This window comes from Dryobates pubescens, chromosome 18, assembly GCF_014839835.1.
Source record: "Dryobates pubescens isolate bDryPub1 chromosome 18, bDryPub1.pri, whole genome shotgun sequence".
In the NCBI taxonomy this organism is placed as follows: domain Eukaryota; kingdom Metazoa; phylum Chordata; class Aves; order Piciformes; family Picidae; genus Dryobates; species Dryobates pubescens.
Window position 1 is genome coordinate 8,827,163 of NC_071629.1, and position 23,426 is coordinate 8,850,588.

Genomic DNA, 23,426 nt, shown 5'->3' on the forward strand with positions numbered 1-23,426 from the left:
TTTCAAGGAGTGAAAGGACCCCAGTGCTGACCTCACTTGGTTTCATATCCCAAAGCTGTGCTGTGTTTGATGAAGGGCTAGGATAGAGAAGACTTAGGGCAGTCACAGGAGGTGGTGAGACCAGCCTATTTTCTCTCCTGAGGGGAAACCAGCCTGAAGCTATAAAGTGGTGAAATCTCTTTCTTCCTTTGCTAATGTAGAGCTGTGCTTGACTCCATCCAGATGCAGAAACATGCTTTGTTTCAAGTTTACAGACTGTTGCTCCTTGTCAGTCCCAATGGCTTTGTATGGAAGCTGGGGAAACAGCATTACCTGGCAGGCCAGGACCTGTGCTCCTTTCCTCTTCTCAGCCCATAAATTATTATTCTCTTTTACCTGTTAGATGCTTACAATATTTGCAGTTCCCATTAGCCCTCTGTTTGAATGTCACAATCTTTGATAAGTACATATATTTTCCTATGCCCTTTCAGGATAGTTGGCGATGTCCATTAGCAGAAGGGGGACTATGGGGCACAAAAGGCTCAGGACTCAAATCCCAAAGCTGTTTAAGTGCCCAATGAAGCAGGCAGACACCAGTAGGATTTTTCAAGTGTCGTTAAGCAGCCACATCTCTCAGCTAGGGGGTTGTGTATTACCCTTGGTAGCTGTGCACCAGGTTGGACTTCATTTTATAGCTCTGGGAGGATAAGCTGGTTGTTTCTGTATGGCCTGTTGTGGGCAAAATGAGACTATGAGTCAGGCCCTTAGGTGTTTTAATTTTCCAACCTCAAAAGCCAGTTGGCTCATTCTACCTGGGAAGAGCATGCAGCCCGGCAGGTAGGCAATGGAGGATGAGCCATCAATTTCACCTATCTTCTGTGCAAGCTTTTTGCTTTACTTGACAGAACCATGCCTTGTGCCCATCTTTGGGATGCAGTGCACCTCACCCTGCCAGAGGGGCTGGGCTCACAGCAAAAATGTGAGTGGTTCTCTTTTATTGGCCAATATTCCTGACAACTTTACCACTCTGGCCTTGGCCATGTTGCAAAAGCAGGACAGCAGTGAATGTAACATTGCCTGGGGTGAATCTGAAAAGGATGGAGGGAGACAAGGTGGGAGAGAGGGCTCAAAAATGAGCTGGAGATAGATTTCATGTCAAGGACTTCACTTAGAGCCTCATCCTCTGTGCATGAGGGTGTCTTTTCCCCAAATCCTGTGGTATGGTCACCTCTGCCAGAGCCTGCTCTCACACCAGAACATGCAGAAATATAATGATGTCTCTTTGATAGGAGAGAGCTGGGAGTGTGGCTGGGAGGTTTGCACAGCTGACTGCTGAGAGATACTCCTTTGCTGCTCTGCAGAGCCCTCTCCTTGGTTTGAGGAACCTTTCCAGCCCAGTGGTGTGCTCAACACTGGAAACCAGAGGCTGCCAGTGTTCCAGCCAAGCTTTGCACCTTAGGTTACCTACCCATAAAATTGAGAGAGTCCCTCTTCCATACAGATAGCTTGAGAGGTAATTATTTAACACCGACAAAGTGCTTTGAGCAGCTTGTGCTGTAAAAGTGCCAAGTATTCTTATTAGTCCCATGTCTTTGCTTTGCTGTGTCAACCAGATCACAGAGCCTCCTGGTACCATAGCAGCCTCCTGCAGCACCCGCTCCCCAAGCAGCAAGGCCATGCAAAGCAGATTAGCTTACAGCTGGCCTTTTCAGGACAAAACCAGCAGTTCCCACTGCCTGCAGCAGGTGACTGCATATCCAAAGAAAAAAAATTAACTAAATACTTGTAAATGCTTGGCTGCAACAGGCTGAGTTTTGTTGCTTGAGTGACTGAGAACCCAATCCCTTGTTGAAAAGGGAAATGAGTTTTTACACTCATGAATTTCAGGCCACGCTCTGAATCTACCTGGAAAATTAAGTGTTTTGTTGGTGTGTCACAATTTGTGTGGGCAATTGTGCATTTGTAGTTATTTGCAGCTACTCAGAGACTGAGTTCATGCTGTTCAGCTACATGAATACTCCAAGAGGGTATCTTCTCTTGGATTTGCAATTCAGCTTCAGCAGTTACTTGACTAGCTTTAGCCTGAAGAGTGGAAGTGATTTCCTATTGCATTTACAGCTGTTCTGACTGTTTAACTTATGTTTGCTCTTTTTGGGGGTTGTGTTTGGGTTTGAGGTGGGATTTCTGGGGGGAGGTTTGCAGGTTTTTTGTATCTCCTCGCACATCAATGTATTTCCTTTATTTTCTTCACACAGTCCTTCAGACCCTTGATAATAACCTATGGACTGCCATATCTGGCTGTGAAGAATGGTTGCTTGGAATCTGAGGCTGTTAAGAGATGAACTGGTGAGTATTTAAAAAATGACCCCCTTCTCCCTGGCCTGCTCTGTGATGCTTAATTATATTGAGACCTCTAGTGTATTTTGAATTTAGTACAAGTAACTTACAGTTCAAAATCATCTAGTGGGGGGGTGTGCATCAGAGAGAAAGGCTTGCATCAGACTCATTCGCAGAACTGGCTAGAAGTGAGTTGCGGTATGAGTACAGCATTCAACAGAGAGGAGCCAAACATTATTTACTAGAGGTAGGAAAGAAAAGGTCATTGCTTTCTGGAATGATTATTAGTGTGTAAGCCAGAAAACACACCCACATCTTCAGCTGCTATGCTAAATGTTAACATGGTAAGCCATGTGTAGATCTACCATCACAGGCCCATGCTTTTCCAGCACCCTCTAACTCACAGGGATAAGTAACCACTTCACCATTTCACCTATTATTCCATCTTCCAGCCATCTCCATGGCCCACTGACTTAGAAACTCAAATACCTAACAGGTCTTGAGCTTCTTATGGATGGCTAAAGAACCCAAGAGTGTAGCAAGACACCATCTGCAACCATGCTCAGCCTGGCATGAAATCAGACAGGGAAGGTCTTTTCATCTTCTTGCACCTTGAGGTATGATCCTAGAATAATGTTTTGATTTTAATTGTCTGTCAGTGGGTAATTTTATTCCTGGTGTTAGCATCCACAATAAGCATGACAGGAATTTTGCCTCTGTGGCAGTGATGACAGCTGTGGTATCTCTTGTCCACATCCTCAAACGTAAACTGTCAGCTATTCTAGAGAGCAAATACATTATTTGTGTATTTTATACAGTGCCCAACACAATAAGGCCCTAGTCTCTAGACACTACCATAATACTACTAATAAATAATAACTCAACACTGAGATTAATACTGCCACACAGAGACTTTCTGATTTGGTACATTAAGTTCTTATTTTTTTCATGCTGTGAATGTAAGCTGTAGCTGGAGATACAAAGGGCTGTGACGATTACTGTAAGTATGCTGATCTTCTGAACCCTGAATGGAGGTCACTGTTGTATAATAAATTGCATTAAAATATAAATGAAAAGAAATCATGTACAATTTTTCCAGCAAGAATTATTCACAAGAAGCTTCATGGAAGAAGGGACTGCATTAGCTCCAATAGAAGCCATTATTGCTTTCAGGTGGCTGCCTGAAATTTTGCTAATTGTCTGAAGAAACCTAAACCAGCGTCTGATGTGACGTTCAGGGCTTCCAAAGACCCCTCTTGTCTCAGTGGTTTTGCAGAGCTGAGAGGTTTTGTTTCGCTCATTAGATCAACTAAAGCAGTTCTGCTTTGTAATAAAACAATTTTCTCCTACTCACCCGAGTGCAAAGATGAGCCAGGCTAGCTGATCCACAGCGGCGTGGCTTTTTCAGTCCCACAGGAATGATCCTTGGTCCCATGGGAGTTAAGAGAAAAACTTCCATTGACTGCTGCAATGGAGATTCCTGCTAACACCATGAATGCCAGCTGTTTTTAATCCTGCCAATAAATGGCAATTTTCTCTAACAATGGGAAAGAAAATTGTATCTGAAACACAGTTTCTCTTCTGCCCACCATGACATACTTAGGCAAACTGACTATAGTGGTGGGTGTTCTTTTTTATTATAAAGAATAACACTTTGGCATAACAAGATTAGATCTATTTTCCCTACAAAGCATAGTCATAGGAAAGTTGAATTAAGCCAAAATCAATAAAGCATGAGGCTTGAAAAGCACAAGAGAAATATTCTCCATTCCTCCATCTACACGCTGGCAGTCTCTGAGGACAACGGCTTGAATCCAGCCTGAAGTTTATCACCAACACCTGAGAGTGTGGAATTTCTTCTGAATTAATGGATCAACTGGGCTTTACAGAGAGAAATCAGTAAAGCCCTGGTGGGTAGTGGTGCCTGAAACAGCTTGCCAACTCATTGATTGCTGTAACTTCATCAGCAATCGCTTCTGTTCGCAATATGACAGCAAATACTACCACGGAAATCAAGCGAGAACATGTTCTGATCTAAATAGATACAGGTTTCTAGAGTAACTCTTACATGCTGAATTTTAAGTTATTCAGATATTATTTTAGTTTAAATTGTACATGTGTGGACCTTGACAATAAGAAGCTGTTGGGGGGTCCATCTTAAACAGCTTTTTTTACACTGATAACAAACTGATGCCAAGCTGCTAAGCTTTTACAGTATGTGTTAACTTTAACCACTTCACTGCTGCAGTCTTAGCTGCCCTGTATGACTCCAGTTCTTCTGGGATTTGAATGAACGCTCAACCCTTCAGAGAACTTCGGAGCAAAGGCAAAGCACTTAACAGGTATTAGTCGAGGAGGTACTTCAGTTTTATGAGCTACATTTACACATTTAACAGGTAACTTTCTAGTGCAATTTACATTTAAGTGTACTGGAAGCTTATTCCTTTGTGTGCTATTTAATGTAAGAGGATTGTCTTCTTTTTCTCTTAATTTGGGGCATTGTTCTGATGGTACTAAAATTAATTCCACTAACAGTTCTGGTAATTCAGTGCATATTACTAACTCCTGTTTGTTTGGTTCTTGTCATCCAAATTCATTCCAGTTCTCTTAAAACCTATTTACTATGCAGATTGAGAATGACACACATGAGGAGGAGTTTGCTTTCCCGTGAAATGCAGCTTCTTCTCAAATAAAACATACCAAATACTTCTAATATCTGCATGGAGAAACCAGATTTTTTTTTTTTTCTACCTAAATATAGAATCACCAAGTACTTGATATCAATTTTCTCTGTCTTTGAAGATAAAGAATAAGCATCTAATAGGAGGTATCTGTCTACTAGTTGCAGCAGATGTATGTATGTATATGTGTGTGTGTATATATATATATACATATGCATGTATGTATATGGATTCTATTGCCACGTGCCAGGTTTGGGAGACAGCAGCACTGTGCATGAAAGCCAGCATCTGCCTGATTTCACAATAACAAGTATGTACATTCAGTCAGTGTTTCTGAAAATGGTTCCCAAAATACAATTGCTATTTCCAGCGCTTGGGAGTTGCAGGATCCAGAAATACAACTGGCCTCTTATATAACTCACCTTAATGCTATTGTGAGTTAAGCAGCAAGGGGCAGTTGTTTTTTTTAGGATGCTAAAGATGCTTTATTTGGTAACATGTTACTTGATAAAGAAATGATTAGGCTAATTGAGGGAAAAGCTAGATAGAAATAGGTTAAAGAGGTCTTGAAGTACAGCTTTGAGAATTAAATCTGGCAGTCTTTATTTAGCAGAGACAAAAATAAACATCAAGGTAGCAAACAAAGGACAATAACAGGAAACTAAGGGTGTAAGTGGCACAGTGCTGGAAAAGTAAAAGAATCACTGATATACCATATCTTTTCTAATATCTAACTCATAAAGGGGAAAAAAAGTATGCATGTGAACATACACCCTCCCCCTATGTATGTGTGATGTTTAACATACATTGTCTTTCCCAGGTTATCTGTCACAACAGCAACTATAGCTAAGCAAAAATTGTTGTGAAGTAGATGGATATAAATCATCTCTAACCTGATCTACTGTCTTGATTTAAAGATGTGGTTCCCCACCTCCACTTAGTTTTGTCCCCCTACTCTCCAGAATAGGAAAACAAGTTAATACTATTATCAGGTATGATTATGCTCCCAAATTGCACTTTGTTGTCATCAGTCTTGCAATGAGGTTCTTCCTCGTATTTATTATTTGCACTGCCATAGTGCTACAGGATCAGGATCAACACAAAAGACAGTCCTGCCCTGAGAGCTTTACAAAGTGTGTAAAGTGAGGACTGAGGAATACAGGCAGGAGAGGCAGCATGAAGACATGTGACGCTGTATTGTAGACATTACAGCAGAGAAAAGTTTTAGGGAGAATTTTGAAGAAAAATTATCAGTAACTTTTGGGCTGTTTATAGGAAATAAAAGGCAGCCAAAAGGATGCACAAAAGGTGAGGTGAAGACAGCCTACCAAGATCTCCAAAGTACAATAATGTGGGTAAGAATTGTTAGAATAGACTGAGCCAGCACTACAGGGATGAAAAGAGAAGAATGACATGGTGAAAATGACAAACTAAGGAAAATGATCTTTGTAGAAGTGTTCTCAATAAGCATGACCAAGACAAGGTTATACTTTCCAAGCCCAAAGGAAAGGATGCTGCAGTAACTGAGATTTCAGAAGGTGGGAGTTTAAGCCACATGAAGATTTAGACATAGTCTGAATGTAAAGGGCTAGGGAAAGGTCTGAGTCAAAGATGATTATGTACGGGAAGAAAATACTGTAATAGATAAAGTAGAGAGTACTTCTGGGAGAAGACTCAACACTATTTAACTGTACTGAGCTTAAAATGACATTAGGGTTGTCAATTAACCAGTTTTTATCCAGATGGTCCAGGGATTGGGGCTGGAGTATTTGTGTGCTGTCTGACCCAGGCACCATATGCTGCAATACAAAGGAGCGAGGAGCAGGCTCAGAAATACAGAGGCACTGAAAACATCCCAGAACCCCACTCACACACACATTTATTAACATGTGCTCTCCCAGGTTCAAATAGCCATCAGGTGAGTCATCAGTCAGGTGACTCAAAGCGTGTTTCTTCCAGATCACATCATCTTCAGGCATCTGACCATGCAGGTGTAGGGCTCAGGAGGCGTTTGTGACTGCATGAAGCAGATGGTGAAGTCCCACTGAACAGTCATAAGAAGGTAATAGAGACACAAGCCAAGAGTTTAGGAAAGCGTGCCAATCTGCAATGAAGAGGCATAGCTGTGAAAAATCTGAGTGAAAATTGCTGTTTGAACTGTAGTTGTACACATTAGCTGGAGATAAACCACAGAGTGACTAGAGGAGTGGCCCAGTGGGAAAGGCCTGGTTAACATCTACTGGAGGCTGGGAGGCACATAAGAAGAAAATCCCACAAAATGTGCTGATAGGTGGTTTAGGAAATGAGGAGGAAAAAAAAGGGAGAGGACAGTGACTGAATAAGACTTACGTCATTTGACAGATTAGGGTGGAATAATAGTTGTGGTCATTAAAGGTCATATAAGCAAAAGGACTTCTGAGACTTTGTCTTTGTAAAGAAATGCAAAGGGCATAAGCCAGGTTAGAAAAGATCTAGGGCAAAACTGATAGAAAAAAATTTATGAGAGAGTATTTGTGGAGGGCACTTTTAGTGATCTGAGCTGTGAAGTGTCATCAGAAATGAGTAAGGCAGAAAAAATAAATCTTTCTAGTTCTCATGATGTCAGAGAAAAGCTTTAAAATGTGATCTGAATGAAACCTTGAATGAATGATTAAAGATTTTCTGTGTGTACCTACATACATGTAGACCAACAAATGTATACCTATAAATATAAATGTAAATATGTATATAGGTATACGTATGAACCAGTATCTTGATTTATGATTTGCAGTTGGCAATACCACACTGGAATCAGCCAAAGCAAAACTTCACAACCACATCAGTGAATTTTCTATTACTGGAGAGAGGATGTCAGAAGCAAAGGCGTATCATACCAGAAGACAATAGAAACTGCTGCCTACATGAAATGAACTAATGTTTAATCTCCTTTTGCCCACTGCTTGGTTCTGCTAATTATTAATGTAAAACACACAGTTCCATGCTTGTTGTTGAAAAATATTTTTATTTCAGAAACAATTTTTCCATCATAAGAGAAGCCAACCCAATTCCTTTGTGTTTTTTTTTTGTTTTGGTTTGTTTTAGAATTCCAGATGTAAATTGTAGTAAAGGAGAGACCTAAATGTAATGAATACAATGAACACAATTAATTTTGCAACTATTGTCTTGCAGCTCCTTCTGAAAGAAACAACACATGCATGGATGATTTCAAAGCACCTTCAGTTCAGTTAGCTTTTCAGATGGTGTAACTGTTTGTTCACAGACAACAAGCAGCTGTTAAATTGAAATAGAGAAAGACTTTTCCAAGAAAATATGGAAAAGCAGAGGTGATGGTGGTTGGTTTGATGTTTGCAAACCGGCAGGTGACCATCTTCTAAGGGAGTTAGCGCTGCCGTGGTGCTGGTGTGAGGTGGGCACTGGGCTGTGAGTAGTGGGTTAAACTGAGTATGAAGCTTGTAATTGTTTGGAATCGTGAAGAAGCCCCAAAGTACTCTTGGCTTACATTATTTAAAATCCCCCCCCGCTTTTTTCCCCCCTTTGATCAGCTCTTCTGTAGTATCCAGTCCTGAAAGCAGGGAGAGGCATTGTCTCTCCACTGGCAGGAGAACAAGTCAAGGCTGGACACACTTATTTCTTAACTAAAAAATAATTCATTTTATAATATTGAATACATTTTATAATGCCACAATCCCCTTTTCCTGAGAGCACAAAGTATGAGATAGCAAAGGGTCCCTGAATCACCACCTTGCCCTCTAGATGTACGCAGCTGCTCTCTGTGCGGTGGCAAGGAGCCATTTTACAATGGATTTAAAAAGAAAAAAAAAAAAATCTGACACAAACAGAATCACAGAATCAGAATTAACCCCTCGCCCCTAGGCTCGCCCCAGGCCCGCCCCAGGCCTACACCTCCCGGCAGCACCCACGGCCCGCCGCTCCCGGCAGCCCCCGGGGAGCCGCCCGGCGGGGCGGAGCGGGCGTGGGCCTGTCACGTGAGCGGCCGAGGTGGGCCCGCGCGGGGCGGGGAGCGCTCGGCGCCGCACTCGGGCCCGCGACGGCGTCGGCGGCAGCGCCGGGGTGAGTCTCCGTGGGGCCCGGGCTGGGCAGCAAGGTTACCTCGGCGGGCTCCGCCTCTGTCCCCGCACCCCCAGCCCCTCCCCGCGCCGGGTAGCCTTTCCTCCCGTGTCCCTGCAATATGCCCTAGCAGGGGCTGTTGCTGGACCGGGCCTTGTCTCCCACCCAGTCTCTCAGCCTCAGGGCACGGCACCCCTCGCGTGCCCTTTCGCCTGCCTCGGCTTCCCGGAGTGATCTGCGGGTTGCTGGAAATTTCTGTCAGGGCCGCCCTTTAGTTCCCCGAGCGCTGTGGGCGTCCCGCATCCCGGCGGGCCGCGGTCCCTGCCCGCCTGCCGGGAGTCACCTGTGGACGCCGAGCGGCTGGCGGGGCCCTGCGGCCGGTGGGACGCAGCGACTGGGGCTGTTCGTGCTGCTGGCTCCGGCTGCTCCTGACTCACGCCCTGATGTGCTCAATAAAGTGTAGAAGCGAGACGTTGCTGAAGCGCGTAGCCCATTGTCATAGCTTAGCAGAGATACCTTGGAACTGTAATTTTTACCTTTCCCGTAAAAACAAATGATGTCCTGTGACAAGAAAATATTCCGAGTGCTCTTGACTTGCTTTCAGACTTTTCAGCCACGGTAATGTTAATTTCTGATTGGCTTAGATTTTGGCTAGAAGCATGTGACTTCAGTGTTCGCGGCTGAAAAGCTGAACCCTTCCATTTCAGAACAAACCTTTGTAATTGATTTAAACCAAGAAGTCACTCTTGAAGATAATAGCCTGATTCTACTTGCTGTTTTTTGTGCTGTGACCATTAAAAAGCTCAATTCCTCATGTCACAAGATAGGAGATACAAAAGTGTTTTCAATAAAGGTGGTTTTGTTTTGGATTGGTTGCCCCCCTCACCCTTGGTTAGAAGGAGACTTCCAAAAGACCACTTTGACAAAGAGACAGGCTTGTAGCATCGAGGCTGAGCAAACTTTGGGGTTAATGTATTTCTGATAACTTACAGTTACAATATTAACTAAAAATAGTTTAGATTGCAAAACTAATTTAGTGGGAAGTAACTGTAAATCTTTAATAGTGTGTGTGTTCTCTTAAAGGAGACAACACACTAATTTTTCTAAGAAGTTGAATTGAGTAAAACCAAGGTTTGTTTTGTGATCATTTCTTTCTGACTTTGTCAAGTCTCATAGCAGATTTCATAGGAAAGTCATTCCTGAATGTATTTTGGAAAATAAACAAGTGGCAGTATTCTTGGGAATGGATGAGAGAAGAAGCTGCAGAAAGATGCAGATGCGTGGGGAGCATAAGCATGGTTAAACACCTGTGTAAGATTTGCATGCCAGAAATATTTCAAACCTCTATCTTGAAACTTCTAGAAGAGAAAGTTCTTCTAAATTCCAATTACTTAATGCCAAACCTCCTGACACAAAATAAAACATGAAAAGAACTAGTACTGTTTGTTGAAATATTTTGGCAGTGCTAACAATGTCTTCCTACCTGTTCCATATCCGTCAGGGGCCATCTACAGCACGAAAGTCAGAGACTGTTCCAAAGTCAAAGGAATGTGCACACTGTTGTCCTCTCATCTCATACTGAAGTGGATGTCTCTGTATTTTCTACAGCTGAAATGACTTATTAAACCCAGGGGCTTCTGAGCAAGAGGAAAACAAAAGTAAGTGTTTTCAAGTAGATTGGCTTATGCCGTTGTGTAAGATCAATTGTGTGGTTTTTTCAACAAATTCTGAGTAGTTGGTGTGTAACCTCTGCTGGGCTGTTGCAGGTAATGAATAGAAAGGCTGCATGCTACAGACTCAGTGTGATGTGACTGAATCCATCAATGCATAACATATGTAGGCAGATGTGGAGTACAGAAGTGTCAGACTTTGTGTCTGGTGAAGTACCTTCCTGCTACTTGAAAAGGGGCACACCCAAAAGTCTGGTGCTGCCTCAGTGATGACTTGGGCATTTCTGTATTCCTAGGGATTGAAACAAAGAATCATTTGTAGATGACTTCATGCTAATTATTAGTCTACTTTTCAAATAGACAAAGTCAGAAGGGTATTTTCTCTGTGCTATTATGTGTATTCAGAGAAGCAATTCTTGTAGTAGAAGGAGGAACTAAACAGGGCAGATGAAAGAGAGCGAGTCTGATGCATGGGTTGTAGGTGTTCTCAAAAGAAAGTCAGAGGAAAGCCTGAGTAGGGGGTGTCATTTTAACAGTTACAGTGCCATTTTTTTAATACAGTATATCATTATATAACAGATAGAATTTCCATTTCTCTTGTGGAATCATCAGTTAAATCTTTAGCAATAAAACTACAGTGGCCTAAGGGGATATCTTTCAAGAAGAATGAGCAGAGAGCAACTGAAGGCTTTCTTAATAGAAAACTTTGAAGCTGTGTTTGCTGTCCCATAGGCTTTCCTGTCAACCGCATCAGCTTTTGACAATGTGGGAGGTATACAGTCCTTGCAGGGGATGCAGAGTAGAGAAAATAGGGTGGGTTTAGAAAGCCACAGATCAGCCTTCAGGCATAGGTTTCCTACAGATGTACTGCTGATTCTAGAGGTAGTGTGACAAATGGTTCCTAAAAAAGCACCACTTGCTTCTGTCATGCGATCTAATCTGGCTGAATTTAACATCTGCTTGTACAGTGCTTCATGCATAGAGGGGAAACTACTCTGTTCTTTGATCGACTCACATGAGTGAACTTCAACTTCAGAACTCAGTTACCAGTGTAAATACTAAGAAAGAGTCAGGAAAAGAGATCAACATGGCAAGCGAAAGATACTACAGATAGAACAAATACAGGAGAAGCAATAAGTGAGTTAGCATTACAGGGAATAGACCTCTGACAATTGGTAGAAAATAGGCCTTAGCAATAATTATGTTTATTACCACTGAAGCAGATGCTCTTTTCCTTGATGTGATATAAAGCATGAGAAATACTTAACTAACAGATCAAAGTCCATCAGCAGATAAGTTACTTGGTGTCCATGATGGCATGCGTCATCCTGCATCATCTCTTCTTTGTGAGAGAGCTTGTAATTCTCTTACAAGAAAGCTTGGAAAGATAAAAGCCTGGGATATCACCCCAAGCTATATTTTCAATATAATTTGAAAGGAGGAAGCAATTGAGGTGATAATTAGAAAAAGTAATGTTAGAAACTTTTATGTTAGGTCTTGTTGAAAGTTTTGGTTTACTTTGAAAATAACACTGGGAGTCAAATTCCGTAAGAACTTAAGACAGTAAAATAAAAGCTTCAAACTGAGGCAGGAGAAATATCAGTTGAGACAGAATTGAAGATTCTTTTACTCCCCCCCACCTATTATTTATTCAATACCTGGCTTCTGTCTACAAGCTACAAGAGTTTTTATTTTATGTTGTTAAGGAAACATATACACAGAAGTGTAGAGAATGTGGTGGCACTGAGAAAATACTTGCCTAACTTACTGCCATTTGTACAGCTTTATTGTCAGGCTATTATTTTGTGTTTGTGCAAGGTCTTCCTTCTAGTGTCTTCAAAAATAACTTGGTATAGTGAGCGTGTAAAATAGGCGTGGGCAAACAACTGGCGCACATCTAATTTGTTTGCTGAGTTAGCAGTCACTTGAGTGTTGTGAAATTTTGTTGCTTTGCACTTGTTCATACTGAGTCTTTTAGGGACAGTGTTTTACCCTTTCCAATACAGGGCAAAAAAGTGAAAACAAAATGCTTTTTCTGGGAGAGGGAACGTTTCTGATCCTTCACAAACAAATTCAGCAGTCTACACCAAGTTTTACAGTATGCTGTTTACTGTCCAGCAGAGAATTGGCAAAATGAGAGATTCTGGGGTGCATTTTTCTTAAAGAGAGGAAACCTTCTGGAGAATTAGGATTTAGCAAACAGGTAACTCCAGCATTCAGGGTCAAGCCGGATGGGGCTCTGAGCAACCTGATCTAGTTAAAGATGTCCCTGTGCAGTACGGAGGTATCAGACTAGACAACTTTTGAAGGTCCCTTCCAATGAAGCAGTCCATGATTATTTAAAGAAACTAAAGGTTTTCTTCAATAACCCTCTATGTTGGTGTCTTTCACTGTTGCAGGAAGCTTTTATGTGGGTTCTTTAAAATTTCATTTGGAAATAAATATGGGCAAATATTTCTGTGGTGTGGGTTTGGGGGGGCATGGTGTGTTGTTTTTTTATTTAAACTTACCTGTTTGAAATGTATGTTCTGCCTTATGCCACTTTTGGTAGCTTTTTTAAACTTTGGAGACTTCTCTTATGTTATTTTTGTTTATTGAATATAGTCCCTTTGTGTTAAAATATAACTGGTTAAATGAGTGCCAAAGAGATGTATTTATTTCAATGGACTTGATTAGTTCCTTGTGGCACTTGGCTCTCACTGTTTCTTTTTGGTTGATTGGTGCTGTTTGGTTAGAGACAGCTGCTGTCTGGAAAACTGCCCTTATTGCTGTACATATTTCTTGTGACTTGTTTTGTGTCCCTGTGTATCTTTATATGTAATTCTAAAATTTTGTTAACCTTTAATGAGATGAATGATTACTCTTGATTTCACTAGATTAAGTTCTCACTTATTACAGTTAAAGCTGATGCTTGTTTTGGTGACTGATATAACTCGGATGCTGTTCTTGGCTAGACCCTTCAGAACTATTGCTTTCCCATATATAAGTATTTTATTTATTTAAGGGATTTTATATTCCTTTCTGTTTAATGCATAGAATTTTTTTTTCCTTCTCCCTTCATTGTTGTCTTAAGCTTAACTTTGCTGCTCTTTCAGCAATTCCTAGAGTCTGCTCTACTTTGTATGATATTTCTGAAAACCTGTGTATTACGTATTATCTCTTCTGTGCAGTTGTGGTGCTCACAGATGTGGTTTTGGTGTTAGGACTTTGTATTTTATGCTTTTAATTGTATTACGGGAAACCCAAGGCAGTGTATTCATACTTGCTCTCTAAGTGGCTCCTGTACCAAATAAGACACTACAATCTTTAACACCAGCATACCTCCTCATTATAAAACTGCTTTTTACATATTTTTTTTGTCTTGCATCAAGTGTCATATAACTGTCCAGTTGTAACTGTAACTCTTCTTAGACGTGCTGTAGTTGTTTTCTGAATCACTGTGACAGCAACTGAAATGGCTTAGTAAATTCTGTAACTGTGTTTTTAGGAGAGACCTTGAGGATGCGTAGACTTTCCATTCTTGCACAAGTCATAATCTGGAGCAGGATTATGAGAACTTTTTGGTGCTGACCTGTGTCATCTTCCATGCTGTCCTGTGTCATTGTTATTGGTGTGTGAGAGAAAATGTTCAGTGCAACTTCTTCTTGTTAATTTTTACTGTATTGGTAAACCTGGTAACTTTCTTATCCAATTACCTATATATTGTATATATATTTATACACATACACACAAAATAATGTGTCACTCATGTCTTTTCATCATGTTTCCCTCTTAGTGCATTCTGTAGATTTCTTCTTACATGATAATTTAGCAGTTTCATTTCCTCAATCTCTGGGTTAACATATTGAACATTATAGACTATATAAAGCATGAAAACTTCATTTTTCATTGTGTGGTCAGAATGGTTATTGTTCCCAATGGTTGATACAAACATGAAGGTGTTTTCTGTTGTTTTGTTATTTATTTGTGGGGGTTTGTTTGTTTGTTCCCCACCCAGGTTTTAATACAGTGATAGAGGATCAAAAATATTAAATGTGTAGAAAGTGGTGCTCACAATTACTTAATGCAGTTTACTTGATCTCAGATGTTTGTGTCTTAATCCCCTGGCAGATGCATCTTATGTTGTGTTTGGGCACAAACTAGTTCTTTATACATGTAAAGATTTTATGTTTATGCAAGCATGGCTCAGTTATACAACAGTTACAGAGTGTTTGGTGTGATTCTGGTGTGAAGATGTAGCCTGAAAAGGACCAGTAAAATGACAAATGAGTTTTAGTTTGTTCCTGGATCATAAACAATGTAAATGACTTCCACTAGGCTGTTGTCAATCTGAACACAGTTTATAAAGAGTCTCAGTGGTCTTTCCAGGCTGTCCTGCACACAATCTTCTAACCTGTTGACAGTGAATAGCCCCAATGAAAATGGCCATTTCAGGTTCCTTAACCCTCAAAATCTTATTTACATATTTTAAAGTTAATTTAGATTTTTCTCTGTGGACATATGCTTGTGTCTGTCAGCATTTACTCATAAAGAGCAGATGGGATCCTTGAATTGACTTCTTAAAATCTGGCCTTCAGTGCCTACCCTTTCAGATGTTGTTGTGCCTCCATTGCCTTGAATCCTAGGAAGTGCAAGTATAAATACCATCTTTAATGAAAATACAGATCCCAAGTAGTTTAATTGTTGTTGTAAGGTCATTGGAGCCTGGATTTCTTGGTAGTGTTACTATATTAAGTTCTGGTAACTTTAACAAAGCTTTGTTTGTTAGTGTAAGTTAAATCCAGTAAAATTGCTTTGTCTCTTTGCTGTTCTGATTTGTTTTAAATTTTCAGAGTAATTGTACTTCTGTTTGGCTGCTGACAAATGTGAGCTTTGTATGCAGTTTTTGTGCAAGTAGAGAAGTGCATATGGTTGATAGTGGGGAATAAATGCGTTTGCAGTGGAAAACTACTTGCAAGATTTTTCTCAGTGTGGAAGGACTACTGCTGCTCTGTGATAATGAAATTTGTAGCTATTTTAAGATTATGATGGAGTAATGTTTTTTGAATTGTTCATGGCAGTATTACTCTGGGAGGTTGCCAGAAGCTGCTTCTACAGTTTGTCAGAAAAAGAAATAATATTATAAAAGGAAATATTTCATGTTCATTTTCAATGTTTTTGAAAACTTGTTTGGTGTTTTTTTTTTTTTTCATACAAAGAAGGTCACTTCTTTAAGGGTGTGTTCTTTTTGGATGGGTACTTTTAAATGAGAACTTAATCTTGTCTGTTGCCTGAAGATGATAGAAGGATAGAGTAGTTCAGGTTGGAAGGGACTTCACAAGGTCTCTAGTTTAACACATCGCTCAAAGCCAGATCAGACCCAGCTGCTCAAAGCTTTATTGAGCTGGCTCTTAAAAACCTCTGAGGATGGAGGTTGCAACCTCCCTGGGCCCTATTTTCACTGCCCAGCTGCTCTTACGGTGCAAAAGAAAGATGCTTTTTTATTCCCTGAAATCAAGCTGGAATCTAGTTTGGTTTGGTTTCTGTTGTGTCTTGTCTCACCACTCACCACCTTGAGAATCCTGGCTCTCTCTGCTCAGTAACCACCTCAAAGGTACTGGTGGGCAGCTGTGTGTTCCCACTGAATAAAGCTGGCTGTTCTGCCTGAGCGATTCCCAGCTCCCTCAGCCTCACATTCTAGTGCAGGTGTTCCAGGTCCTGGTGCTCTTGGTGATTCTCAGCTGAACTTATTGCAGTTTATCAATGCCTGTCTTGTTCTGAGGTCCAAAAGTGGATACTGTTCAAAATGCAATCTAGTGGGTCTAATCTTAATTTTTTGACTATTATTTACTTACAGAATTCAGGGAAATGTGGGTAGTTATGAATATGCTTATTAATATTTGGGTTAAGTGTGATTTCATTTCAAAGCAAAACTTAGTTGGCATTAAAAGTATTCTTCCACTGATAAACACACTTGCATTAATTTTAGTGAAAATGTTTGATGGATTAAAAAAAAATAATCTGACAGATAATAACACCTTACCTTCAGTACATACTCAACTTAATTAACCCTAAATAAATCTAATTTGCATCATGGAAGTGTTGGAAATTGAAATATTCTATAGAAATTGAAGTCAGTGAGTGAAATCATTCTTCCTGTAAAGTATGTTTAAAGAAATCAGTCTCATGGAGTGTTGGGGAAATTTTACATGGAGTAAACTGTGGTGGGTTGAAAATTGCCCCCCAACATTAAATTTGCTAGACTAGCTCAGGTGGAAGCAAATGAAAGCTGTATTTACAAGCAAAACTACAATCTACAATGCACTGCAACAAATATGTTCAAATATACAATATTTAGAGATATTTACAATTGTTAAACAGCACAAGGATCCCCCCGGTCTTTGGCTAATAGCTTCTCCCTCCTTGCCCCTTCTTACCCCCCTGTACATAAAAAGGCCAAGAGAAAGGGTAGCCAAAACAATGCAGCCAAGGTCAAGCAGAAGCCAGTTAGTATCTCTCTCAGAGTGAAAAAGCAAGAAGAAGAGAGGGAAATTTTTTACATTACTAGCTTAAGTCCATTATTTTTCCATTGGGATTGTTTAGTACTGCCATTATTTTCCTTTTTATGCCCAATAGTGATTTATTTGCATTTTATTACTTTCTGTTCAAGATCTGTGAAAATTTTTTAAAGGCATAGCCTGGAACTACCACAGAAACTTACACAGCCAAAGTTTTGCAAGAGCCGCACAGACATTTTGCTTGTTGCAAGCTTGGAGAGGAGCTGAGCTACAAATGTTCTAGGAAGAGAAGGTTTTCTGAGAATCTGAAAGGATCTCTTTTGCTGCTTTCAATTTACACCGAGGTTTGGAAAAGTTGTGGTCAGTGTTCTGGAGTCAGATGATTTATTTCAGAATTGTAACTCACCTAATGTAATGCTACAGTTGAGCCAAAGCTTAGTGAATGTGCAGGAAGGGAGGAAACTTTTCAAACACTGGTACTGCAGAGCTACGATACAGTTGGAGGCAGTATCGAAAGGCATAAGGTGTGTCCAAAGGAGCTTTTGTTCTGATGCGTTTAGGCAGTGGGTTGTTACTGAGGTGAGTGTCCAGGACCCTGGGTGGGCTTGTGTGACCTCTGCTGAAGCTCAGCGTTCTGTAGTTTTTCTAGTGGGGTGGCTGTGGTTTCCAGACCAAACAGCTAGCTTGGGTGTGCCAGTACCTGCTGCAGTCAAAATTTCCATTTTGCAGTACAGATCTATTCAGGGTTGCCCCATCTTTTAAAATCACTTTTCTGGGGCTTGTTTATGCTCACTTGTCTCTCATGGTTGATACAACCTTAATTTAAATTTATGTGAGTTCTAGTTAAAAGCACTTTAGATGCTGGCATAGGAAAACTGGGGCTGCTGTGCTTTTGTTTCTGTCTCACTTGGCATTTCTTGACATATGAACAAAAATCCCTTTGTACAGAAAATGTTTTAAAGCCAGCTTCTGAGTAAGCATACCTTTTATCTTTATAAAGGTATAAGCTTTTATAAATTAATGAAAGTCATCTAAACAAATATTGGGTGTTCACAATTTAACATAGCAATATTGAAAAACTTAATCCACTTTAAGTTTTGTAGTAGGTAAGATATTCCAAGGAAGGAAAAACTGATATTTTCTTCTCTGAATTTTCCAAACTTGTCTTAATTTTCTAGTCAAAGCATTAGTCTCCAGTGTTACAACAGTTTTTCTGTGGAGAGTAGTTTGAAAGAGCAATAATGTTGATTTTCTAATAGCTTTTTCTTTAGGTTGTTGGTCTTGCACTAGAATGAGCTCGGGATCCTGTTTCTGTATGGGAAAAAGCTGAGAGTGATGGAGACCCAGAAAGGAAGTCCTGTCTCCCTGTGACAGTCCCACAGCCCCTTGTGGTGTTCAAAAGCATTTTTCTGTAATTTCTCAGTTTAAGTTCTTTTGTTATGTGGAAGGGTGTGATTTTTACACTGCTGAGTCTTATCACCGAATATTGCTGGTTTAAACACAATGTCAGGTTTCTTGTGTTTTCCTTATGGAATATTGAAGACTTGGGCATGGTTTTGTCCCTTCTTCCTGCACAGACACATTCCTGTGTTGTTACAGTAGTTTCAAAACGTATTGGACGTTGCAGTTTAATCTGTCACTGTTGCTTGTGCGGGACTATTGCAGCCTCACTGAGCCCACTTTCGTGCCGGAGCATGGGCTGGTTTGTTGTGCAGAGATCTGTGCAAACTTCTTCCAGTACTAGGAAGGGAGACAAAGTACTTAAGGCTTCAATGTTTCATTTATGGAATAGAAACAAAGAATCACTTTCTCCCCAAAACAAAGGAAGAAAAACTCTTGTTCAAGATTGCTGTAGGATGTCGGATGGGCTCGGTGAATGGAAGGGGAATTACAATTTGGTATGAATTTACAGTTTGGAGTAACTTCAAGTATGAGTGTTTTGCCAGTGTTTGTTCTAGAAGTCCTTCGTGCAATGTCAGGAAGTGATTAAGATGATGAATCCTGTAGCATGCAATTCTGTCTTTAATCAATACCATTTAACATAAGTAAAATCCTTTCCCTTTAAGCATATCAAGGCTATTCAGACCAGAAGGCTGGACACTCCCCCTTCTGGTGTGCAAACTGCAGGTTCAGTTTAGGAAATGGGGGATTGTTTTTAAATGGAGAAGTACTGTTGAACTCCTCCTTTTTCCTTCTCTTTTTCTTAAGTTTGAAACACTTGAGTGTTCACTGACATACTTGTGAATTCAAGAGCTCAGCAATAATTTTAGTTTGTTCTTGTTTTCCTAAATGACAAGTCCTTATACAAATGCTCCAAGTAGGCTGCATTTCTTACTGTGTGTATCCTGTCACTTAAAACAAGCACTCTAATGTCTGTTGACTGAACTAATAATAGCATTCAAACAACTGAATTCCCAAATACTCAGCTTGAGTCAGAATCAAGTAAGAATCAATCCCAGAATTAGTTAAGAATTTCTTGCTAGGTTTGGATGCTTTTAAATAATGACCTTCAATTACAAGGCATTATGTAAGTATTATTATTATTTTAATTAATATAAACTTGCAAAACATTCTTGCAAGCTCTTGGATGTCTGCCTGTGGATCTCTAAAGTCTAAAATCTTTCCTATAAATAATACTTAGTCCAGGAGGAAGTTTTAAGTGCCTAATTTGTGTTTTCTCATCAGGTACTCGGTATGGCCTCATCATCAATGCCTAAATATAATTCTAACTCCCTGGAAAGTTCCTCAAGTAAAAGGGTGAGTGCAGCTTTTTTTTTTTTTCCCCTTCCCTTTTTATGTTCTAATTTTGGAGGTCACAGATCTTCCATGTTTGGGTAGGAAAAATAAGTATTTGAATGACTTTTTTCTTAAATGTACATACTTAATTTTATTGATGAAGTTCCAATGCTTTCAACTGAGTTGATTTTAAACAATTCAGAGTGAATGGGTAAAATATCCTCTCTATCACAAGATATGAGAGCCTCCTTAAAATCAGTTCCAGTGTACTTACTCTTATCTTTGCTATTCTGTGGCACTCTTAAAAATGTTGGCACTTAGATGCTGTGGAAAGATTCTGTGCTGCAATTGATAAGTGGTAACGCATTGTCTGTGGGTGGCTCAGTTTTACAGTGTTCATTTGTAGTGGGAAATACATTAAAGCAATGTAGATAACCCCCATAATCCCCCAAAGGGAAAGAAGGATGACCCAGGGAACTATAGGCCAGTCAGTCTCACCTCTGTGACTGGTAAGATCATGGAGCAGATCCTCCTGGAGGCACTGCTGAGACAGAAGAATAATGAAGAGGTGATTGGGTACAGTCAGCACAGCTTCACCAAGGGTAAATCCTGCGTGACAAACCTGGTGGCCTTCCATGCATAGCCAGCAGGTCGAGGAAGATGATTCTCCCTCTCTACTCTGTTCTGGTGGGACCCCACCTGGAGTACTGCCTCCAGTTCTGGAGTCCCTAATACAGGAAGGATCTGGACATGCTGGAACGTGTCTAGAGAAGGGCCACAAGGATGATTAGAGGACTGGAGCACCTCTTCTGTAGGGACAGACAGAGAGAGCTGGAGCTGTTCAGTCTGGAGAAGAGAAGGTTCTGAGGAGATATTATTGTGGCATTCCAGTATCTTAAGGGGGGCCTACAAGAAGGCTGGTGAGGGACATTTTAGGGTGTCAGGTAATGATAAGACTAGGGGGAATGGAACACAAATAGGAATGGGTAGATTCAGATTGGCTGTTGAGAAGTAGTTCTTCACCAGGAGGGTGGTGAGACACTGGAACAGGTTGCCCAGAGAGGTGGTAGAAGCCTCATCCCTGGAGGTTTTTAAGACCAGGCTGGATGTGGGTCTGAGCAACCTCATGTAGTGTGAGGTGTCCCTGCCCATGGCAGGGGGGTTGGAACTAGATGATGCTTGAGGTCCCTTCCAACCCTAACAATTCTATGATTCTGTGATTCTAAATGGCATACCCCTCTGCTTTTTGATGCTGCATGGCTGAAGAAAATGCTTTTTTGACATTTCTTCCAAACCAGATTATTTTCTATTAATCATTCTTAAAGGCTATTGACAGGGAGAAAGTCCCAAATAAGTAGTTTGCTTGTAATAGTGATTGTTGAGTGAATTTGTTCTTGCAATTTGGAAAATTAAATGCACAAAACTTTCTGAGAACTTACAGTATAGAAATTTGATTCCAGTTTAATGCAAATGTAGGTAAATACCCTTTTAGAAGGAGAAAGGCTAAAACACGCTTGTGTTGCAGAGCGATTCAACCTTTAGATGTTTAGGATAGCAGTGCATATTCCTTGTTTGTCAGTTTCTGCTGTGGGGAAACCCTGTTATTTCCCATGCAGAAATTGCTTTCAAGAGTTTTTTCAAAATCTTAAATTTGATGAAATTGTAAAGAAAATTGATGTGCTGTTGTATTTCTCTTTCTTTAGACTCTGAACGATGGAACTAACTGGGAACACAATGAAGAAATACCTCGTCTGCCAGGAGAGACTAGAGTCACAGGTATGAAGCTACATAGCTGCCTAATGCAGTATATGTTTAGGAGTTGACATATAGCTGTGTCTTACTGGAGTGCTTCATAGTTTAGACTGGTTTGGTCTGGGTGTTGGAATAAGTTATCCTAAAACATCTTGAATTTTTTGAAGCAATTGTGATAGGGACTTCTTGTTCACTTACCCAAATAACTTTAAGTCTTAAAAGTTGTGATTTCTTTACATAGCATATCCTCCAATACACAGAAATTGCAAGTCAAGATGAGTTGCAATTGTATCTACAGACAAGGTAGCACATGTCTTAGTGATGAGCCCCTCTAAGCTTTTTGAATTCAAGAGAATACTCCGTGCCACCCACTATGTATTGCTATCTTGTGCAGTAGTGTGGAACCTTAGCTCAGAGTGTGACTGCCCTAAGGACAGTGTTATGTTTCCTTGACACGACATGCACGTAGCTAGTATGCACTTGTTAGCCTTCACATACAGCAGTGTTGTAGCATAAGGAAGATTATTGTATTGCGTACACTCATTTCTTACTTGATGAAGGCTCTTTCTCGGGCGGAGCCTTTCACTCCTGGAAACTGGCACTGAGGTATCAGGATGCAACTGAAAGTGGTCTGTCTTCTGTTTGTGAAGCTTCTGATTTCCCCCTACCGAAAGATTTCTTGGGTGGGTTTGTAAACAACATTGAGGTGAAACCAAAGTGGTGATTCAGAGGAAGTAGTTGTTTTTAATGAGGGAAGCTGTGGGGAAGGCATGAGGGAGAGGCTGTGGGACTAGGATGAGTATTTGATGTGATCCATACAAAAATTGTTTGTGCTTTGGGGCAGTGTGCTGGAAGGAGGTTGCTTGTTGTGGACAGCGGATAAATAGGTTGGGCTAAAGAAATTAGTGGACAGAGAGAAATAGGTGGCTTGTAGTGCTTCACTTAAGTCTTTAATAGCACTGCTTCAGTAAAATCTTTCATTTTGAGTAGTATGTGTTAGCACTTAGTTACTGTCCTTGCTGAAACTGCTTATGGCTGTGCTGTGTTTGATTGCCTTAAATTGAAAGTAATGTTTGTCTTCACATGGTGAATTCCCTAAACACTTTGCCACTTGAACAGGGTACTTCAATGCAGAGAACTGAAAGATGTAACAGTATCAAAAGGAGAATGTGTGTGTTCTGGGATAGTGAATGGATTGGTTCAGTAATCATGGAGCAGAGTAAAATCTACATGCTGTTCTGTGTCCTCTCTCTTACGTAGTGCTCAGAAAGAGAAGCATACCCATGTAATTAGGGAAGGCTGCTGAAATCTGGGATGTAACTTTGGCAATGTTAGTATGTGAAGCTTTCCCATTTTCTTAATCCAAGTGTAGACCATTCAGATTTACTGCTTTTTAAATTCTTTGATCTCTTGGAGTGGCTCCTGTGTGTAAAACTCTTTATTTTACTGCTACTTCACTGATGCTTTTTTTTGTTTGGCAATCATTAAGAAATGCTGTGTTTCTTACAGACAAAGATGTTATATATATGTGTCCATTTAATGGCCCTGTTAAAGGAAGAGTGTACATCACAAACTACAGGCTGTACCTAAGAAGTGTGGAAAATGTGAGTAATGTGCCAGTTACTTCTGTGGGATAAGTCAGTCTTAAAACCCCTTCCCTTCACCCAAACTGCTTTTTTTTTGTGTGTATGTGTGTTGAGTACATT

The 23,426-nt window shown here is 40.4% G+C and overlaps 1 protein-coding gene across 2 annotated transcripts in view; it reads left to right on the plus strand.

Annotated features, from left to right (window-relative positions):
- The first annotated feature begins 8,970 nt into the window (after window positions 1–8,970).
- The window catches only part of MTM1 (myotubularin 1), a 39,326-nt gene continuing 24,870 nt past the window's right edge, over window positions 8,971–23,426 (plus strand). For both annotated transcript variants that reach the window (XM_054169521.1, XM_054169522.1), the window contains exons 1-5: window positions 8,971–9,068; window positions 10,567–10,723; window positions 19,918–19,989; window positions 21,672–21,744; window positions 23,230–23,324. In XM_054169521.1, coding sequence (XP_054025496.1) covers window positions 19,927–19,989; window positions 21,672–21,744; window positions 23,230–23,324 — 231 coding nt within the window. In that variant the 5' untranslated portion in view covers window positions 8,971–9,068; window positions 10,567–10,723; window positions 19,918–19,926. The remainder of the gene's footprint in view (window positions 9,069–10,566; window positions 10,724–19,917; window positions 19,990–21,671; window positions 21,745–23,229; window positions 23,325–23,426) is intronic.